Below are 18836 nucleotides of genomic sequence, written 5' to 3'. Positions count from 1 at the left end.
CTTACAAACAAATTCAGAACCAACAAAGAACCCCAGTGTATATGTGTTACAGCCAGTAACCATATCATTGTGGGGATGAAGAAACACATCTGTAAATTTACTACACAAGGTCAAATGGTACTCACTACAACGACTGTAGGGACTGGGAAACCATTAGTGTATACACCACACAGGATGTCAGAGTGTCCCGTAACTCACAATGTCACAGTGACTTGATTGAAATAAGGAGGCTGGTGGTGATGAGACATCAAATCTTATTGTCCTGGATACTCATTTCAAAGAACAATTTATTTATAAAAGAAGCAAGCCCTTTAAGTTCCATGGTGTAGTGTATTTCATAACTATCGAATCCTCGTTCTGAGTGGAGGTAGCGAGTTCCTCAGGACCACACACACTTCTTATGGGGAGGGTTTGGGATTTCTATTACTGTAGTTACTAAGACAACAATATGACATCAAACTGAATGATCTGTGGGAAGACTTGATGCTCGTTTGTACATCTTGTGGTTTTGTTTGTGTAACTGTGATACGAGACATCAGATAGATTGTTGACCCAGATTCACATGGTGGGTGTCGTAAGGATGAAGCAGATGATGTCTACCCTTCCTGAAAGCCTGACTGAATTTTTCTACTTTTTCAGCTCATAGTGTAAATCTTTCCATGGTTACATCTGGTACAGTACACAGAGACCATCACATTTGTTTTAGCACAGCCACATTATAATTCTAAACCATCTTTTTATTTCTATCTTTATTGTTTTCTTTTTGTTATTTACATAAAAAAGGAATTTATCTCTTGAATATTTTCTGGATCCTGGAAATTCAAGTCAAAAGCCACCAACTGGTTTTTCATGTAACAAGGTACAACGAAAGACTATTTCTTACAAGTGTGTACAGAACTTCTTTTCATATAAAAAGATGGCTCTAATTCATGTACAAGTGTAGACGTGTAGGAGGAAAAGAATTAACCAGAGATCCCAGAGGGGTCTTAGCACCCACCATTGTTTGATCTTTATATGTTCTTTGAAAATTGAATCTTTTCCCTTCTTTTATCTTCTCTTCTCTGTTTTTGCTCTTTATGATAAGACATTTGAACATGAATAAATAGCCATGATAATCTTTATCTTCCAAATCCAAAATGGCCCCCTTAAAGGCATTTTGTTTCTTCTGATCAGTCCTAAAATCAAACGAGCACAAGGAGAGACCAAAGGGAACATACGTATAAAATTTGAGAGACATCCATTCAATTCTTCTTAAGAAAAAGCAATAACAATGTTTACTAGGCAAAAGATGGCTGTCTGTCAGCCATTTTGTTTTCCTGATCAGTCCCCAAATCACAAAGGCACAACTAGGGACTTAGGAAGCTATACATGAAATTTGAGAAAGATCTTTAGAGTACTTCGCAAGATATATTGATAACAAACTTGCGAAGTCAAAATCCAAGATAGCTACCTTTCAGCCATTTTGTTTTGCTCATTAGACCCAATGGGCACCACTAGGGATCAAACCTATATAGGACATTTAAGATCCTTCTCTTACTTTTCAAGAAATAGTAATAACATACTTCATTAAAAAATCCAAGATGGCTGCCTGTCGGCCATCTTCTTTTGATATCAGTCCAAAAATTAACAATCTGACGTTTCTCCCTATAATAACAGCCCTTCAAACTTTAAGCCAAAAATTGTTAAATTGATAAGAGAAAATTGCCTTGCAATTAATGTTTTATTCTTCCATATACATCACAAGGAAATGCTGTGAAATTATATTTTCATTGGGCATAAATTTTTGTGGTCTTCAATAAAAACACTTTTCTTTGACATTTGATTTCCTGGTAAAAACAATACTAATGAAATTGTCTAGTTTTAAGATATCGTGTACCCTGATTTATCTATCATATCATGGTGACCTAAATTTCTCGATTAAGATCAACAAAATAAAATCCCCACAAATTAATTACCATCAATTATAGTACATAAATAACATCCTTTATTTTCAACAAGCATGAAATAAGTCCTATATGTATCCAGTTGTTCTTACAGTAATATGATTGTCCTGCTAAGCACATTGTGGATCTGAGAAGAAATGTCCAAGGAAAACCAACAGGGTGGGGTAAATGTCCCAAGACATTTTCACATGTGGTCATGGAATATTTAGCACTGTCAAATTGTCAGGTCTGTAAATTTGTTGATTTTCTGTCTGAAAAATATTTCATACAAAGATTTATCTCAGTCAGTGGTGTGTGATCATGTCCAACATGAAATAGAAGGAATTCACTTCAGTAAATCTGTGAATCAACTCCATGTTTAAATGTCTGATGTCCTTGATAAACTTCACAGACTGACATCTAATGATGTGACTGATGTCCTTGATAAACATCACAGACTTTGCCATCTAATGATGTGACTGATGTCCTTGATAAACATCACAGACTGACATCTAATGATGTGACTGATGTCCTTGATAAACTTCACAGACTTTGCCATCTAATGTTGTGACTGATGTCCTTGATAAACATCACAGACTTTGCCATCTGATGATGTGACTGATGTCCTTGATAAACTTCACAGACTGACATCTAATGTTGTGACTGATGTCCTTGATAAACATCACAGACTGACATCTAATGATGTGACTGATGTCCTTGATAAACTTCACAGACTGACATCTAATGTTGTGACTGATGTCCTTGATAAACTTCACAGACTGACATCTAATGATGTGACTGATGTCCTTGATAAACATCACAGACTGACATCTAATGATGTGACTGATGTCCTTGATAAACTTCACAGACTTTGCCATCTAATGTTGTGACTGATGTCCTTGATAAACATCACAGACTTTGCCATCTAATGTTGTGACTGGTGTCCTTGATAAACTGCACAGACTTTGCCATCTGATGATGTGACTGATGTCCTTGATAAACATCACAGACTTTGCCATCTGATGATGTGACTGATGTCCTTGATAAACATCACAGACTGACCTCTGATGATGTGACTGATGTCCTTGATAAACATCACAGACTTTGCCATCTAATGTTGTGACTGATGTCCTTGATAAACTTCACAGACTGACATCTGATGATGTGACTGATGTCCTTGATAAACATCACAGACTTTGCCATCTAATGTTGTGACTGATGTCCTTGATAAACTTCACAGACTTTGCCATCTAATGTTGTGACTGATGTCCTTGATAAACATCACAGACTCCTTGATAAACATCACAGACTCTGATGTTGTGACTGATGTCCTTGATAAACTGCACAGACTTTGCCATCTGATGATGTGACTGATGTCCTTGATAAACATCACAGACTGACATCTAATGATGTGACTGATGTCCTTGATAAACTTCACAGACTGACCTCTGATGATGTGACTGATGTCCTTGATAAACATCACAGACTGACCTCTGATGATGTGACTGATGTCCTTGATAAACATCACAGACTGACATCTAATGATGTGACTGATGTCCTTGATAAACATCACAGACTTTGCCATCTAATGTTGTGACTGATGTCCTTGATAAACATCACAGACTGACATCTGATGATGTGACTGATGTCCTTGATAAACATCACAGACTTTGCCATCTAATGTTGTGACTGATGTCCTTGATAAACATCACAGACTGACCTCTGATGATGTGACTGATGTCCTTGATAAACTTCACAGACTGACCTCTGATGATGTGACTGATGTCCTTGATAAACATCACAGACTGACCTCTGATGATGTGACTGATGTCCTTGATAAACTGCACAGACTTTGCCATCTGATGATGTGACTGATGTCCTTGATAAACATCACAGACTTTGCCATCTGATGATGTGACTGATGTCCTTGATAAACATCACAGACTTTGCCATCTGATGATGAAATGTTTCTTCTTCCCTGAAAAGACACCAATGTCATATTTCTATCACTCATCTATTCTTGTTTGTTAGGATAGTGATCCTGAAATAGTCCGCGTCACTTTGAGGCAGGTCTAATTTCTTGAGGCTACTTCATTGAACATCAGGCAAAATGCCTCTTGTAAGCCACGTCTTAAGAACAAACAGGATAGCACAGGACAGTTCACAATCTCAGGTCTCTAAGAAACACAAACTACATACCACACACTCTTCTACACCCAAGAATGAATTTCTCTATCTAATGAAAAGTTACCTGTCAAAATGAATTCATAAATAAACATTTAGATGAATATTTCGGAAACTATGGTTGATTTAAGATGTTAGCATTATTGTATAGAACCTTTCCAAAAATTGTATACACTCAAGTATATTGTAATGGTGTTTCAAAGTTCTTGGCATTTGAGGTTATGTGTTGCGATAGTAACTAGAAATATGTTTACCAAGTCTGACCAGTGTGATGTCATATGATGGTATGTGTTGCCATGGTAACTAGATATATACTAACCAAGTTTCACCAGTGTGATGTCATGTGATGGCAAGTGTTGCCATGGTAACGATATGTATAATTACCATGTCTGACCAGTGTGATATCATGTGCCAGTATGTGTTGCCATGGTTACTAGATATATACTTACCAAGTCTGACCAGTGTGATGTCATTCGATAGTATGTGTTGCCGTGGTAATAAGATGAGATCAGGGGTATATGTCCTGCAATGGTTTATGTACAATCCACCCTCACTGATAATTCGATCAGCATCAGCTATGAAAGATGAATTTTTATCATATAACTATTTAGTGTATATACAAGACCTCAGATGTTTGAAAGTGAACAGACATAATTCCAGCAATTCTAAACAGAATGTAACAAAAATTACACTCAAGTGGGTGATGAAACAAAACAAAAAATAGAAAAATATCCTACGGAACGAAAGCTTGGACACTTGTAACTTGGAAAATAGGTCAAGGTCGTTGAAAAAAGGAAAATTAAATGTCTCCAACCATTTACCTCATGGCCAAATATTAGCAGTTAACTGGCAAGTGATAAACCTTTACCATACCATAAACTCACTGGTACTTCATGCCTTGTGGTCTAAATATCATCTTGTGGAACGAAATCTTAGTAATTCGAAAAGGTCAGAAACAGATGGTGTTTTAGATGGTTATTCTTGAGAAATCTGTTACCTTCTCTATCAAATATTTTGGCCTTCAGACACATATCCCTCACAGTCAAACCAGGGTCAAGTAGCAATGGTATTGTAACAACGTTTTTAAACAGTTGTTGCATCTCCTCCAAACTCAGGGCAGTCAAACTGTCTGTTGTTCCGTGATAAAAGGCAGATGTCCATCTCTCTGCCTGCTCCAGGCCCACCTCTAAAAGGTAAATATGAGTTGAACCTCTACTATTCACTATTCACAATTTAATTTTCTACTAAATAAATAAATATTTAAGCCTGTACAAATAAATGCTATTTCAGTTTTTACAAATGTAGGATTATACAGTATTTACGATGATAAAAAGGATCTTTAAGGATCTTTGGAGGTGAAATATTGAGATCTAATAATCTGAAAATTGGCAAAAATGAGGCTTGTTCAGCGTTCACTAACTTAATAGTCTTTTCCCAGTGGGTTGAGAACCCCTTATCTAACCTTCAATTTCTCCTATAATTGGCGTACCATTTTGAAACATAAGGTTGATGATGTCATGAGAGAGGAGATATCACACCAGTGAAATCCAGGATACACCGGTCAAGAGGAGGAAAAAAATGGTCAACAACTCCTGTAACACTACTTACCACCATGGACCAAACGTGTGACTTCTTCTGCCAGCAACTTCTGTCCATATCTCATACCAAGACTTGCCTAAAATGAGGCATCAAACAGGTTTGATGTCAATGAGGTAGACAACTACTGCAAGGAAGCCCTGCCTCTAAAATGACACTGGCTGTTCATGAGGCAATTGACTTAACAATCATAAAATTAGCAACATTTGTACTCTTCTCAGAACATTTTTTTTGGGTTGGTAATGTTAACAGAATACAAGCTTTTATCACACAACCAGTACAAGATTATTCATAGTCAACTAAATTTTGTGTTGTACTATAATCCAATGTACACAAAGTATTGACTAGTGTGATGGTAAAAAGATAACAGAAAAGTACAGGTGTATACAAACAAACATTGTTACCAATCTAACCATCCCACCACAATGTGTGACAAAAACTGGAACAGATCTGTAAAAGTTAATTAACTAAAGGTACATAACTCTTGTGAAATTGTGTAACTGGCATTTTACTAACAAGATTCGCCCTACAGACAAATAGACAGACACACCATCAGATGTCTGTTGATACTTTTAATTTTGTTGTTAATGATAAAATGTATGGTAATATATTTTTTTCATTATCATCAAAATAACATTTAAACAAGGAACATGCCCTATTCTTACGTAATGTTTGTTCACAGCCTTGGTGATCTGATCCTCCGATAGAAACGTGTACAGCTTTAGATACTTCTCTATCTCGTCGTCATTCCGTTTCATAAAATACTAAGACAAAATAAGATATTTTTTAATTATAAGGCAGGTATATTGATAAAACCAGTATGAGTCAGTGAAATGCTTGAATAATAAGTCTGAGTCCGTGATATGCTTGAATAATAAATCAGAGTCATGAAATGCTTGGATGATAATTCAATTTCTATACTTACTTGATAGAATTCAAACGGAGAAGTTAAATTTGGGTTAAGCCACACAGCGTTTCCAGCTGTCTTTCCAATCTTCTCCCCCCCAGCTGTTGTTATCAATGGAATAGTCAAACCTAAACAGACATCAGTATATATACAACATGTAGAGTGAAAGCTGCTTAATATCACGTTCTGTTTGTAAGATGTGTAGAAAGTGGCATGCTACATTAACAGTTGATACACCTTCTTTTTCAGACACCAAAATCAACAGTGAATTTTCAGTGGTTCCTCACATACTTTATTCTTATCTGTAGATTACAAAGGACCTTTGTTCTGATCTAGATCACTTATCTACATTATAGCTGAAAATTTTGTTTACAGTACATCGAAATCTACATTTCACTGGGCCATACAAGAAACACCCTTTCCCCATAATTTCTCTTAAATGCCCATAATTTCAAGTTCAAGATGGCCGTCTGTCAGCCATTATGTTTTTCAGACCAGTCTCAAAATCAAAAGAGTTCTAAAGATGACCAAGGGGAACCTACATATGAAAAACTCTCAAACATTGGTGGAGTACTTCTCAAGAAATATCAACTTAATATCCTGATAAGTCACAAAATCAAATGGGCATATCTGCTGACCAAGTGAATTCCATCTAGTACTTCTCAATAAACAGCCAGAACAAGCTCATGTCATCAAAATTCAATATGGCAGCCTGTCAGCCATTTTGTTTTCATGATCAGTCCCAAAACCACCAGGACACAACGATGGCTAAGAGGACCCAAAGATAAAACATAAGAAAGATTCCTCTGTTACTTTTCATGAAAGACCAATAACTGGGGACAGATGGAGGGACAGACAACGGCCACAGGGTGATTTGAACAGCCCATTACATTTACAGAACAAGCTCATGTCATCAAAATTCAATATGGCAGCCTGTCAGCCATTTTGTTTTCATGATCAGTCCCAAAACCACCAGGACACAACGATGGCTAAGAGGACCCAAAGATAAAACATAAGAAAGATTCCTCTGTTACTTTTCATGAAAGACCAATAACTGGGGACAGATGGAGGGACAGACAACGGCCACAGGGTGATTTGAACAGCCCATTACATTTACAACTTAAAGTTTCATTTTATTTTAAACGAAGTAATCCAATTTAAGTTATTTAGATCAGAACTAAAGCATTGGCTGCATCCAACATACCCCAAACACGTTCATTCGTTTCCGCACAAAGGAGCTCAAAGCCAGATGTAATATTTCCAATTTGATCATTCCCTCCGATCTGTATTGCACAGTTGTGATGGCGACAGAGGTGTAACCAATCATAAGACTGGAGGATTTGATAGCTGAACTCTGTAAAACTCATCCCTTGTGGTGATTTCATTCTCTCTGAAACACTACAAACAACATACTGTTAAATTATACATTTTTGTGAGCCTCAAATTTCATTGTTGACTGATACTGATTTTCATTGTTGACTGATACTGAATTTCATAGTTGACCGATACTGAATTTCATTGTTGACCGATACTGAATTTCATTGTTGACCGATACTGAATTTCATTGTTGACCGATACTGAATTTCATTGTTGACCGATACTGAATTTCATTGTTGACTGATACTGAATTTCATTGTTGACTGATACTGAATTTCATAGTTCCATTATTTTCAACCTAATTATCAAATGAACAGATACGAAATCAGATAAACAATCATGTGACCTTAACAGTTTATATGAAATCAGATAAACAATCATGTGACCTTAACAGTTTATATGAAATCAGGTATTTGAAAAACACCTCAATTTAATTTTGTATAAAAATTCAGGTCAGTTTTCAACTTTTATTATACCATATAGCCAACAAATATAAAACTGTACCTACTACTTATATCATATTTATTTTGCATGAGATTTATTTTCTCATTATTAAGAGAGTTAATCTAAATCCCTGTAAGAAAATCACTCCTGATCATGTTACTGTAGTGTTACAGAGTCTCTAGTACCTCACCATTACTGAATCTATATTTCTAGATCAGCAGCCGCAAAATTATATATTCGTGATTATGTCTAAACAAGTAAGTTCCTGAAATAAAGTTTTCACGAAATCTAAGTGATTTACAGTATATTCTGGGGGTACAATCGTACTATGTTCTCAATATTCAAAGCCATTTTAAAATGTCATTATCTGTATCTATACAAATCTAAATTTCAGTTTGTACAACGTTACATTGCATATCTGTACAGACTGAAATTTAGATACACAATGTGTATCTGTACAGATTGAAATTTAGATACACAATGTCACAATGTGTATCTGTACAGATTGAAATTTAGATACACAATGTGTATCTGTACAGATTGAAATTTAGATACACAATGTCACAATGTGTATCTGTACAGTTTTATTATATCTTTCACTAATAAATATGTATAGGTATTGTTTTGGTAATGTAATCAATCTAATCTAATATAAATCTATGTTTAAAAATCCTGAAATCATGAAACACTATCTGAAAGTGAAGTCTAGTGACTACCTAACATCATCAAAATGAATTATCTAAAATTAATAATTATTTTACCTCTGACGAGACAACATTGGACCAAGTCGAAATTGACGTCCAATGGTGGAAAGGAAACTAACGATATTTATATCACGGTACCAGTCAGCATTGTTTAAAATTCTGTAAATACAAAAGTTAACTTACTGCAATAAATTTGAGAAAAACAAAAAACATGCAACAAGCAGTTAAGTGTTCATACATTATCAGTGAATTTATCATAATGTATTCTTTAGCCTAGTTGGTTAACATTGTAATTCTTCCTCCAAGTCAAGGGGTGGGCTTATTACAGGACAATGAAATAGCATTGCTGTAATTTTACAGAAGAGGAAACTTCAAAGATCATACTGACACGGTAGAAATAAATACAACAGTATGTTGATAAAAGTCTGTTTTTAAGTTATTTTTAAAAGATATCTATTGATGTGACTTAATTTTTTATCATATGGCAAGGTCATTGTTGGAACCTGCAACACATTTATCCTCTAGATCTTACTTTAAGGGAGATAACTCTTTATCCTCTTTCCATACAAATTCCCTGTGATTATCAAATATTCTCTGCAGACTTTCTCCTATTGACTCCATATTTCTCTCAACCTCAGCAACATTCATCGGCTTCCTGTCTTTAGTTTTACCACTTGGATCCCCAACCATGGCAGTGGCGCCCCCTAGCTAAAACAAAATCAACAACATTTTGTAAAATATACCTGATATTGTAACAAACCAATTACAAGTTATTATAATAGGCCTCATGTCACATGATATGTTTTCTACTATAGGTCTGTGTCCCCCACACTGACAGTGAAGTAGGACTACAATTGTCACTTACTAGTCCTATAGGTCTGTGTCCTGCACGCTGACAGTGAAGCAGTGCTATAATTGCCACTTACTAGTCCTATAGGTCTGTGTCCCCCACACTGTCAGTGAAGTAGGACTACAATTGTCACTTACTAGTCCTATAGGTCTGTGTCCCCCACACTGACAGTGAAGCAGTGCTATAATTGTCACTTACTAGTCCAAGAGGTCTGTGTCCCCCACACTGACAGTGAAGCAGTGCTATAATTGTCACTTACTAGTCCTATAGGTCTGTGTCCTCCACGCTGACAGTGAAGCAGTGCTATAATTGTCACTTACTAGTCCTATAGGTCTGTGTCCCCCACACTGACAGTGAAGTACAGCTACAATTGTCACTTACTAGTCCTATAGGTTTGTGTCCCCCACACTGACAGTGAAGTAGGACTACAATTGTCACTTACTAGTCCTATAGGTCTGTGTCCCCCACACTGACAGTGAAGTAGGACTACAATTGTCACTTACTAGTCCTATAGGTCTGTGTCCCCCACACTGACAGTGAAGTACGGCTACAATTGTCACTTACTAGTCCTATAGGTCTGTGTCCCCCACACTGACAGTGAAGTAGGACTACAATTGTCACTTACTAGTCCTATAGGTCTGTGTCCCCCACACTGACAGTGAAGCAGTGCTATAATTGTCACTTACTAGTCCTATAGGTCTGTGTCCCCCACACTGACAGTGAAGTAGGACTACAATTGTCACTTACTAGTCCTATAGGTCTGTGTCCCCCACACTGACAGTGAAGTAGGACTACAATTGTCACTTACTAGTCCTTGTCACTTACTAGTCCTATAGGTCTGTGTCCCCCACACTGACAGTGAAGTAGTGCTACAATTGTCACTTACTGAAGTACACGGACTACAATTGTCACTTACTAGTCCTATAGGTCTGTGTCCCCCACACTGACAGTGAAGTAGGACTACAATTGTCACTTACTAGTCCTATAGGTCTGTGTCCCCCACACTGACAGTGAAGCAGTGCTATAATTGTCACTTACTAGTCCTATAGGTCTGTGTCCTCCACGCTGACAGTGAAGCAGTGCTATAATTGTCACTTACTAGTCCTATAGGTCTGTGTCCCCCACACTGACAGTGAAGCAGTGCTATAATTGTCACTTACTAGTCCTATAGGTCTGTGTCCCCCACACTGACAGTGAAGCAGTGCTATAATTGTCACTTACTAGTCTAAGAGGTCTGTGTCCCCCACACTGACAGTGAAGCAGTGCTATAATTGTCACTTACTAGTCCTATAGGTCTGTGTCCCCCACACTGACAGTGAAGTACAGCTACAATTGTCACTTACTAGTCCTATAGGTCTGTGTCCCCCACACTGACAGTGAAGTAGGACTACAATTGTCACTTACTAGTCCTATAGGTCTGTGTCCCCCACACTGACAGTGAAGTAGGACTACAATTGTCACTTACTAGTCCTATAGGTCTGTGTCCCCCACACTGTCAGTGAAGTAGGACTACAATTGTCACTTACTAGTCCTATAGGTCTGTGTCCCCCACACTGACAGTGAAGTAGGACTACAATTGTCACTTACTAGTCCTATAGGTCTGTGTCCTCCACGCTGACAGTGAAGCAGTGCTATAATTGTCACTTACTAGTCCTATAGGTCTGTGTCCCCCACAATGACAGTGAAGCAGTGCTATAATTGTCACTTACTAGTCCAAGAGGTCTGTGTCCCCCACACTGACAGTGAAGTAGGACTACAATTGTCACTTACTAGTCCTATAGGTCTGTGTCCCCCACACTGACAGTGAAGCAGTGCTATAATTGTCACTTACTAGTCCAAGAGGTCTGTGTCCCCAAAACTGACAGTGAAGTAGGACTACAATTGTCACTTACTAGTCCTATAGGTCTGTGTCCCCCACACTGACAGTGAAGCAGTGCTATAATTGTCACTTACTAGTCCAAGAGGTCTGTGTCCCCCACACTGACAGTGAAACAGTGCTATAATTGTCACTTACTAGTCCTATAGGTCTGTGTCCTCCACGCTGACAGTGAAGCAGTGCTACAATTGTCACTTACTAGTCCTATAGGTCTGTGTCCCCCACACTGACAGTGAAGCAGTGCTATAATTGTCACTTACTAGTCCAAGAGGTCTGTGTCCCCCACACTGACAGTGAAACAGTGCTATAATTGTCACTTACTAGTCCTATAGGTCTGTGTCCTCCACGCTGACAGTGAAGCAGTGCTACAATTGTCACTTACTAGTCCTATAGGTCTGTGTCCTCCACGCTGACAGTGAAGTAGTGCTATAATTGCCAGAAGGTTACCAATGTGTAGACTTTCTGCTGTAGGGTCAAAACCACAGTACACAGTCATTTGTTTGGATAACCTCTGGACCAGCTCGGGGGTACTGAAGAGAAAAGAGGGATTATTGAATCCGTAAATCAAATATAATCTTCAATAAAGAATAATTCAATTTTTACCAGAAATATTCATTTGATGCTACTTTCTTTAAATTTTATTTTTCACCACAGGGTGTTACTTTTTTTAATAGTTTCTCGACCACTCAGCTTATTGAGCACGGTTCTTTGGTTTCACCACACCAGAGACTAGAGTCTGATTCCAGACAGAACTGTCAGCAAAAATGCTTTTCCGTCCGCTCTTTCAATAATTCTTAAAATTCAAGTAAAAGTCGTTTTATAAGAACATTAATTTGCTAATTCATGAAAACATTAGAAACTTTGAACCCATGATTTTTGCGATGATATACATGTATACTTTCCACAACTGCATACTTCATATAGGGAAATATAGCAGCTGATTCTAACACAGATGTTATAAGCAAGTCTCTAAAATATTATTGTCAGTGCAGGTAAGTATATGACAGAATATCAGTATTATACAAGAGGCCTAGCAGCCTTGACGGTCACCTGAGATAAGCAATATTGAGTATAAAGGTTAAAGGGTAGTTATCAAGTGTCATGAAACAGAAATTGTGACACTGAATATAGTAAGTCAGTATCAATACATGCATTCCATCAAAACTGTTCTCCTATACTGATAATTCTTATAAAGTTATTTCAAGTGGGAAATAACCAACATTATGCTCAAAAATGCTATTTTTCTATGAAAATTACAGTAAACTCTAATAACTTCCTCCCTTGGAAGAAATGTGAGACCCATTTTGGTAATCAAATCACCTTAAGATGCTTCTATTCATGAAGAGTATTTGATTCTACCATATCTGGGTCTTAAGAAGAAGATTTTGGAAATTTAAGTCACTTTGACCCCTTTTGGCCCCACCCATCAGCCCCTTGGGGTCAGTCAGGATCAAAATGGGCATACTATCAAGCCGTCATCCTTCACTCATTATTCTAACCAAGTTTGAAATATTTCCAATGGAAATTAAACAAATTATGTTCAAAAATCTAGTTTTCCATATAAACTATAGTAAACTTTACCCCCTCCCTACAGGGACCCTGGGGCCATAAAATTCACAATTTTAGTTAGATACTTCATTCACGAAGAGTATTTGATTCTATCATAACTGGGTCTAGAGAAGAAGATTTTGGAAATCCATATCAATTTGACCCTTTTTGGCCCGCCTCTCTGGCCTCTCGAGGGTGGGAACTATTTAATTCACAATTTTGGTTCATCTTAGGCCAGGGAAAGTTTCCGTAAAATGTCATTGAAATCAGATCTGGGTTTTTTGAAAAGTCAAAAGTGTTAAATGTTTTACGGATGCACAACATTGGATGAAGGGTATTAAAATAGGTCACAATGAGACTTTGTCACCTAATGGTATATAGAGGATATTTAATGGTTTCCTGTTAGATATATCACAAGTAAAGATATATATATATATGACAGAGTATCAATACTTTAGATAGAGGATGTTTACTTATAAAAATGTAGTCAATGGAAAATATTAACTTGCTATAGAAACTATTATAGGTTATCCATTAGCCTGTAGATGCCTCGAAAATCAAAATAATTTCATGGTATTTAAATGAGATTTAATCCATGAAATGATGATACCCATGTGTATTAGAAATCATTTTAAATTCAGACTGAACAATTTTAATTTGTTCAAATATGATTTTATTATTTTGAAAGAAAATCGCAAGAAATTTGACCAATTCAAATCACCAGCAATATGGTACATTTATACAACTCTGGATAAGTTCTTAACAGTAGACATGATACAAAACCTGCCACTGGGGTAGATAGTCTGAAAGATGCCTCTGTCATGAAGAGTCAGAATGTTCCTGGGAGCCTTGGAGCTGTAAGTCCTACCCCTGGAGAAGTGTAGCTGCAAACCTGCACCTAATACACTACCTTGGCACCTGATTTGGCATCTGAAATCAATATTTTCATATTACTTCAGTAACCTGTATTCGCGGGTAATTAGTGATAATTTGTATAGTTTTTTGTTCGTTTTCAGATGTGTTATTCCAGTTTTTATAATTTCCCTTGCCTTTGGTTCATAACTCAAGGAGACAGCCATTCACAATCAGAAATCCCGTCTACAATTCAGTTCCATATTCATTTCCATACTTTTTATAGCAAAGGCACTTGTCTCAATTCTGAACACTTGATTGTGTCCCTTTTATTCATTGTTGTACTTGTTATAACTACTACACATCATGACATAAGTAAAAAGTATTAAACTGGTCAACACCCGAAGGTGTGAACTCTTATGAGTTTTCTCAATTAACTGTTAAGTTGTGGAGTAATGCTGTTGATGAAAAAAGCTGACAAAATGGATACTGGTGTCAAAAATTACATTTGGAAAGTTTTGAAAATATATTTTCTAGTTTCTATACAAACTGTTATACCAAATACAAATTATCAACGTCGCATTTGATAACAACAAAATATCAGTCTGAAAAAAAATACAGATGAGTACTCGTACATTCTTCTACTTCTACTTCTAAATGATAATGACCAACATCAACAAATTGAAGATAATATCATGAGAGAGAAGGAGATTTACCTTAAAGAAAAAGAAAGAATATATGTATATAAATATTTCATTTTAAGGGTACAGTGAGCGGAGAGAAGTTTTGAAGGATTCAGTGGTAAGACAGGATGAGATGATATCTGGTGGGATCTTATTCTATGCAGACGAGGGAAAAATTAATGTTTTCTAGCCTGAGTTCTGCGGTGAGGAATTTGGAAGGATTTATGATGGACATGCCTTGATTGCCTGGTCACTGGTTTCTAACAAATAGGTCTAATTAGACAAGATCTGAGTGTAGTTATATCAAATAGGATTTCTCTTGTGATTGATTATTGACAGTGAGGTACATCTATAAGGGTGGGAAACCATTAGCCAATCTGATCCCCACCTGGCAGCCGAGAAGCATCAATATCCGGTTGTGCTGCATTGTGTCGGAGTGCAAAGACACTCATATTCTTCGAGATGATAATTATATTAGCCGCACTAGATTTCCAGTGCTTCCTTTCAAATCCATAAAGAAAATATAAATACAGTATTTGTACCTATCATAGTTGACTACAGGACTTCATTTTGTTGTAGGACAGATCACGGACAGAAGTACTAGACGTTTTGTATACCTGAACATCCTTTGAATTTTTAGTGGTGCTAATAACATTGTGACATTATGGTTATCTACAACGGCAGTAAAATAGTGTTTACTACCTAAAAGCGCGAAGACAAAATTTCTTCATGCTCCAGCTCATGGGCGTCGCCATCTTGGATACCATGCGAGGTAGTGCCTAAATACAGGATAAATTATCTTGGTAAAACGAATCGAAGTAACTCCGGGTTATCAGAGTATACAAACAGATCCCCGTTAAAAATATCTCTTTTCTGCGGTCTGATATCCGTCTTCAATAATGGTCGGGGATATTATGAGGAACACCCAGGAAGTCACACTTACAGTTTTAATTCCATGTTCAGTTACTCGGGTAACACCATGGACTTAATATCATGTCATTTCGGTATTTTGTTCTAAAATGGCCTCGGTCACTTCAGTTCAATATAGAAGGATCTCAAGAGGATAGTTGATGCCTCTAAATCTATAATATGAAAAAATGCAGGTAATGTTTTATCTTCCGCTAAAGAAACTATGATCAGACAATTAATTATATTTGTGTTTATTTATTTGTTTGTTTATTGTCCAAACGAATTTCAAATTCCCTACCTATGGTAGCTTGTACGACCTCCTCTGGAAAACTCCGTCAAACTTCAACAAAGACAAAAGGAATCGTGAGGTTGAAGATGCTATGGTCGCAGGACTTTTTCTTTAACTTCTCTGAAGGTCCTGTTGTTCGCAGTGAAGTGTCGTTATCGGAGATTCCTGTGGTCACTACACAGCTGAAGTTGAACATCTCGCAGATATTAATCATGTCGCCTCTAAACAGGGTTCGTACTATCGGAAAAATAGTCCGCAGAACCCTTGCGTCTGTTAACGTTCTAAATGCAAGCGACGGAATGCCAATTAAGAAAAGGTTCTATTGGAATAAATCCTTTGATCCAGGTATTACAATTTCACCGCCTTCGTTTCTTCAATCAATGTCATTGACTTTGTAAAGCTTTTGTCGCATGCTGTAAGTGTGAGCGAACTATTGTCTTCAATAATTGTTTAACATGAACTTCATCAAAATGCATAAAAAACATTCTCATGAACAACCGTGTTACTGTTTGTTGTATACGAGACACAAAATTCAATCCCTTGTCTACTAAAACACTTAAATCATTTGTAAGACATTTCTTCAATTCAAAGTTATGCTGTAGTACATATTGTTTTCCTTTGATTGAGAAAACCTTTCATTTAAGAGAATGATTTTTTCAGAGAGGGACGTTTGTCCATTTCCTCTTGTAATGAGTACGTATTAAGAAAAATACCCTGCCACCGCCGGGGTTCTGACTTACTTAGACGGCCCTTTGGTCTCTAGCCCGGGACACACCACTGCTCAATTTTAGGAAATTTCCCATTAGCCGGAGCTAGTAAGGTTACCTGTATATCCAAATATACGCGTATATCTATTATTTCATTGTTTAAAGATGATTAACAAATATAAGAAACCGATATTGCTGATAAAATGCCATTTTCCCTGGCATGATCCATCAAAGCGTAGAAGGTGGGGACCCTGGGATGACCCATCAAATCCTAGAAGGTGGGGACCCTGGGATGACCCATCAAAGCCTAGAAGGTGGGAACCCTGGGATGACCCATCAAAGCCTAGAAGGTGGGGTCCCTGGGATGACCCATCAAAGCCAAGAAGGTGGGGTCCCTGGGATGACCCATCAAAGCCAAGAAGGTGGAGTCCCTGGCATGACCCATCAAAGCCTAGAAGGTGGGGACCCTGGGATGACCCATCAAAGCCTAGAAGGTGGGAACCCTGGGATGACACACCAAAGCTTAGAAGGTGGGGTCCCTGGGATGACCCATCAAAGCCTAGAAGGTGGAGTCCCTGGCATGACCCATCAAAGCCTAGAAGGTGGAGTCCCTGGCATGACCCATCAAAGCCTAGAAGGTGGAGTCCCTGACATAACCCATCAAAGCCTAGAAGGTGGGGTCCCTGGGATGACCCATCAAAGCCAAGAAGGTAGGGTCCCTGGGATGACCCATCAAAGCCTAGAAGGTGGGGTCCCTGGCATGACCCATCAAAGCCTAGAAGGTGGAGTCCCTGGCATGACCCATCAAAGCCTAGAAGGTGGGGTCCCTGGGATGACCCATCAAAGCCAAGAAGGTGGGGTCCCTGGGATGACCCATCAAAGCCTAGAAGGTGGAGTCCCTGGCATGACCCATCAAAGCCTGGGGACCCTGGGATGACCCATCAAAGCCTAGAAGGTGGGAACCCTGGGATGACACACCAAAGCCTAGAAGGTGGGGTCCCTGGGATGACCCATCAAAGCCTAGAAGGTGGAGTCCCTGGCATGACCCATCAAAGCCTAGAAGGTGGAGTCCCTGGCATGACCCATCAAAGCCTAGAAGGTGGAGTCCCTGACATAACCCATCAAAGCCAAGAAGGTGGGGTCCCTGGGATGACCCATCAAAGCCTAGGGTCCCTGGGATGACCCATCAAAGCCTAGAAGGTGGGGTCCCTGGCATGACCCATCAAAGCCTAGAAGGTGGAGTCCCTGGCATGACCCATCAAAGCCTAGAAGGTAGGGTCCCTGGGATGACCCATCAAAGCCAAGAAGGTGGGGTCCCTGGGATGACCCATCAAAGCCTAGAAGGTGGAGTCCCTGGCATGACCCATCAAAGCCTAGAAGGTGGGGACCCTGGGATGACCCATCAAAGCCTAGAAGGTGGGGTCCCTGGGATGACCCATCAAAGCCTAGAAGGTGGAGTCCCTGGCATGACCCATCAAAGCCTAGAAGGTGGAGTCCCTGACATAACCCATCAAAGCCAAGAAGGTGGGGTCCCTGGGATGACCCATCAAAGCCAAGAAGGTGGGGTCCCTGGCATGACCCATCAAAGCCTAGAAGGTGGGGTCCCTGGCATGACCCATCATAGTCTAGAAGGTGGAGTCCCTAACATAACCCATCAAAGCCTAGAAGGTAGGGTCCCTGGGATGACCCATCAAAGCCAAGAAGGTGGGGTCCCTGGGATGACCCATCAAAGCCTAGAAGGTGGGGTCCCTGGCATGACCCATCAAAGCCTAGAAGGTGGAGTCCCTGACATAACCCATCAAAGCCTAGAAGGTAGGGTCCCTGGGATGACCCATCAAAGCCAAGAAGGTGGGGTCCCTGGGATGACCAATCAAAGCCTAGAAGGTAGGGTCCCTGGCATGACCCATCAAAGCCTAGAAGGTGGGGTCCCTGATGACTGAATAATATTCATAGTAACAAACTCAAATTTGAACACCTGGTCTTATTCT

General features: G+C 38.7%; 2 protein-coding genes across 3 annotated transcripts; both read right to left on the bottom strand.

The window, feature by feature from the left end:
- Nucleotides 1-3251: 3251 nt before the first annotated feature.
- On the bottom strand, nucleotides 3252-15698 carry LOC132563895 (tyrosine--tRNA ligase, mitochondrial-like). 2 transcript variants are annotated; one of them, XM_060228654.1, is made up of 12 exons: nucleotides 15646-15698; nucleotides 14192-14338; nucleotides 12243-12390; nucleotides 9667-9842; nucleotides 9192-9293; nucleotides 7814-8007; nucleotides 6628-6737; nucleotides 6368-6466; nucleotides 5715-5781; nucleotides 5104-5292; nucleotides 4556-4681; nucleotides 3252-3900 (listed from the first exon to the last, which is right to left on the bottom strand). In XM_060228654.1, the coding sequence occupies exons 1-12, from the start codon at nucleotides 15696-15698 to the stop codon at nucleotides 3860-3862; spliced, it is 1452 nt and encodes a 483-aa protein (XP_060084637.1). In that variant the 3' UTR covers nucleotides 3252-3859. The 2 variants fall into 2 exon arrangements, with proteins under 2 accessions (XP_060084637.1, XP_060084638.1); XM_060228655.1 differs by lacking the exon at nucleotides 15646-15698 and adding an exon at nucleotides 15561-15630.
- A 1302-nt stretch (nucleotides 15699-17000) lies between these two features.
- Nucleotides 17001-18006, bottom strand: LOC132563897 (uncharacterized). Its single transcript, XM_060228658.1, has 2 exons — nucleotides 17967-18006; nucleotides 17001-17776 (listed from the first exon to the last, which is right to left on the bottom strand). Exons 1-2 carry the CDS (start codon nucleotides 18004-18006, stop codon nucleotides 17001-17003), a joined length of 816 nt encoding a protein of 271 aa, XP_060084641.1.
- Between the last annotated feature and the right edge of the window lie 830 nt (nucleotides 18007-18836).

This window comes from Ylistrum balloti, unplaced genomic scaffold (assembly GCF_031769215.1).
Source record: "Ylistrum balloti isolate Yb309-2 unplaced genomic scaffold, AGI_CSIRO_Ybal_v1 Utg371900, whole genome shotgun sequence".
NCBI lineage: Eukaryota > Metazoa > Mollusca > Bivalvia > Pectinida > Pectinidae > Ylistrum > Ylistrum balloti.
This window is presented reverse-complemented; position numbering and strand designations above follow the sequence as displayed.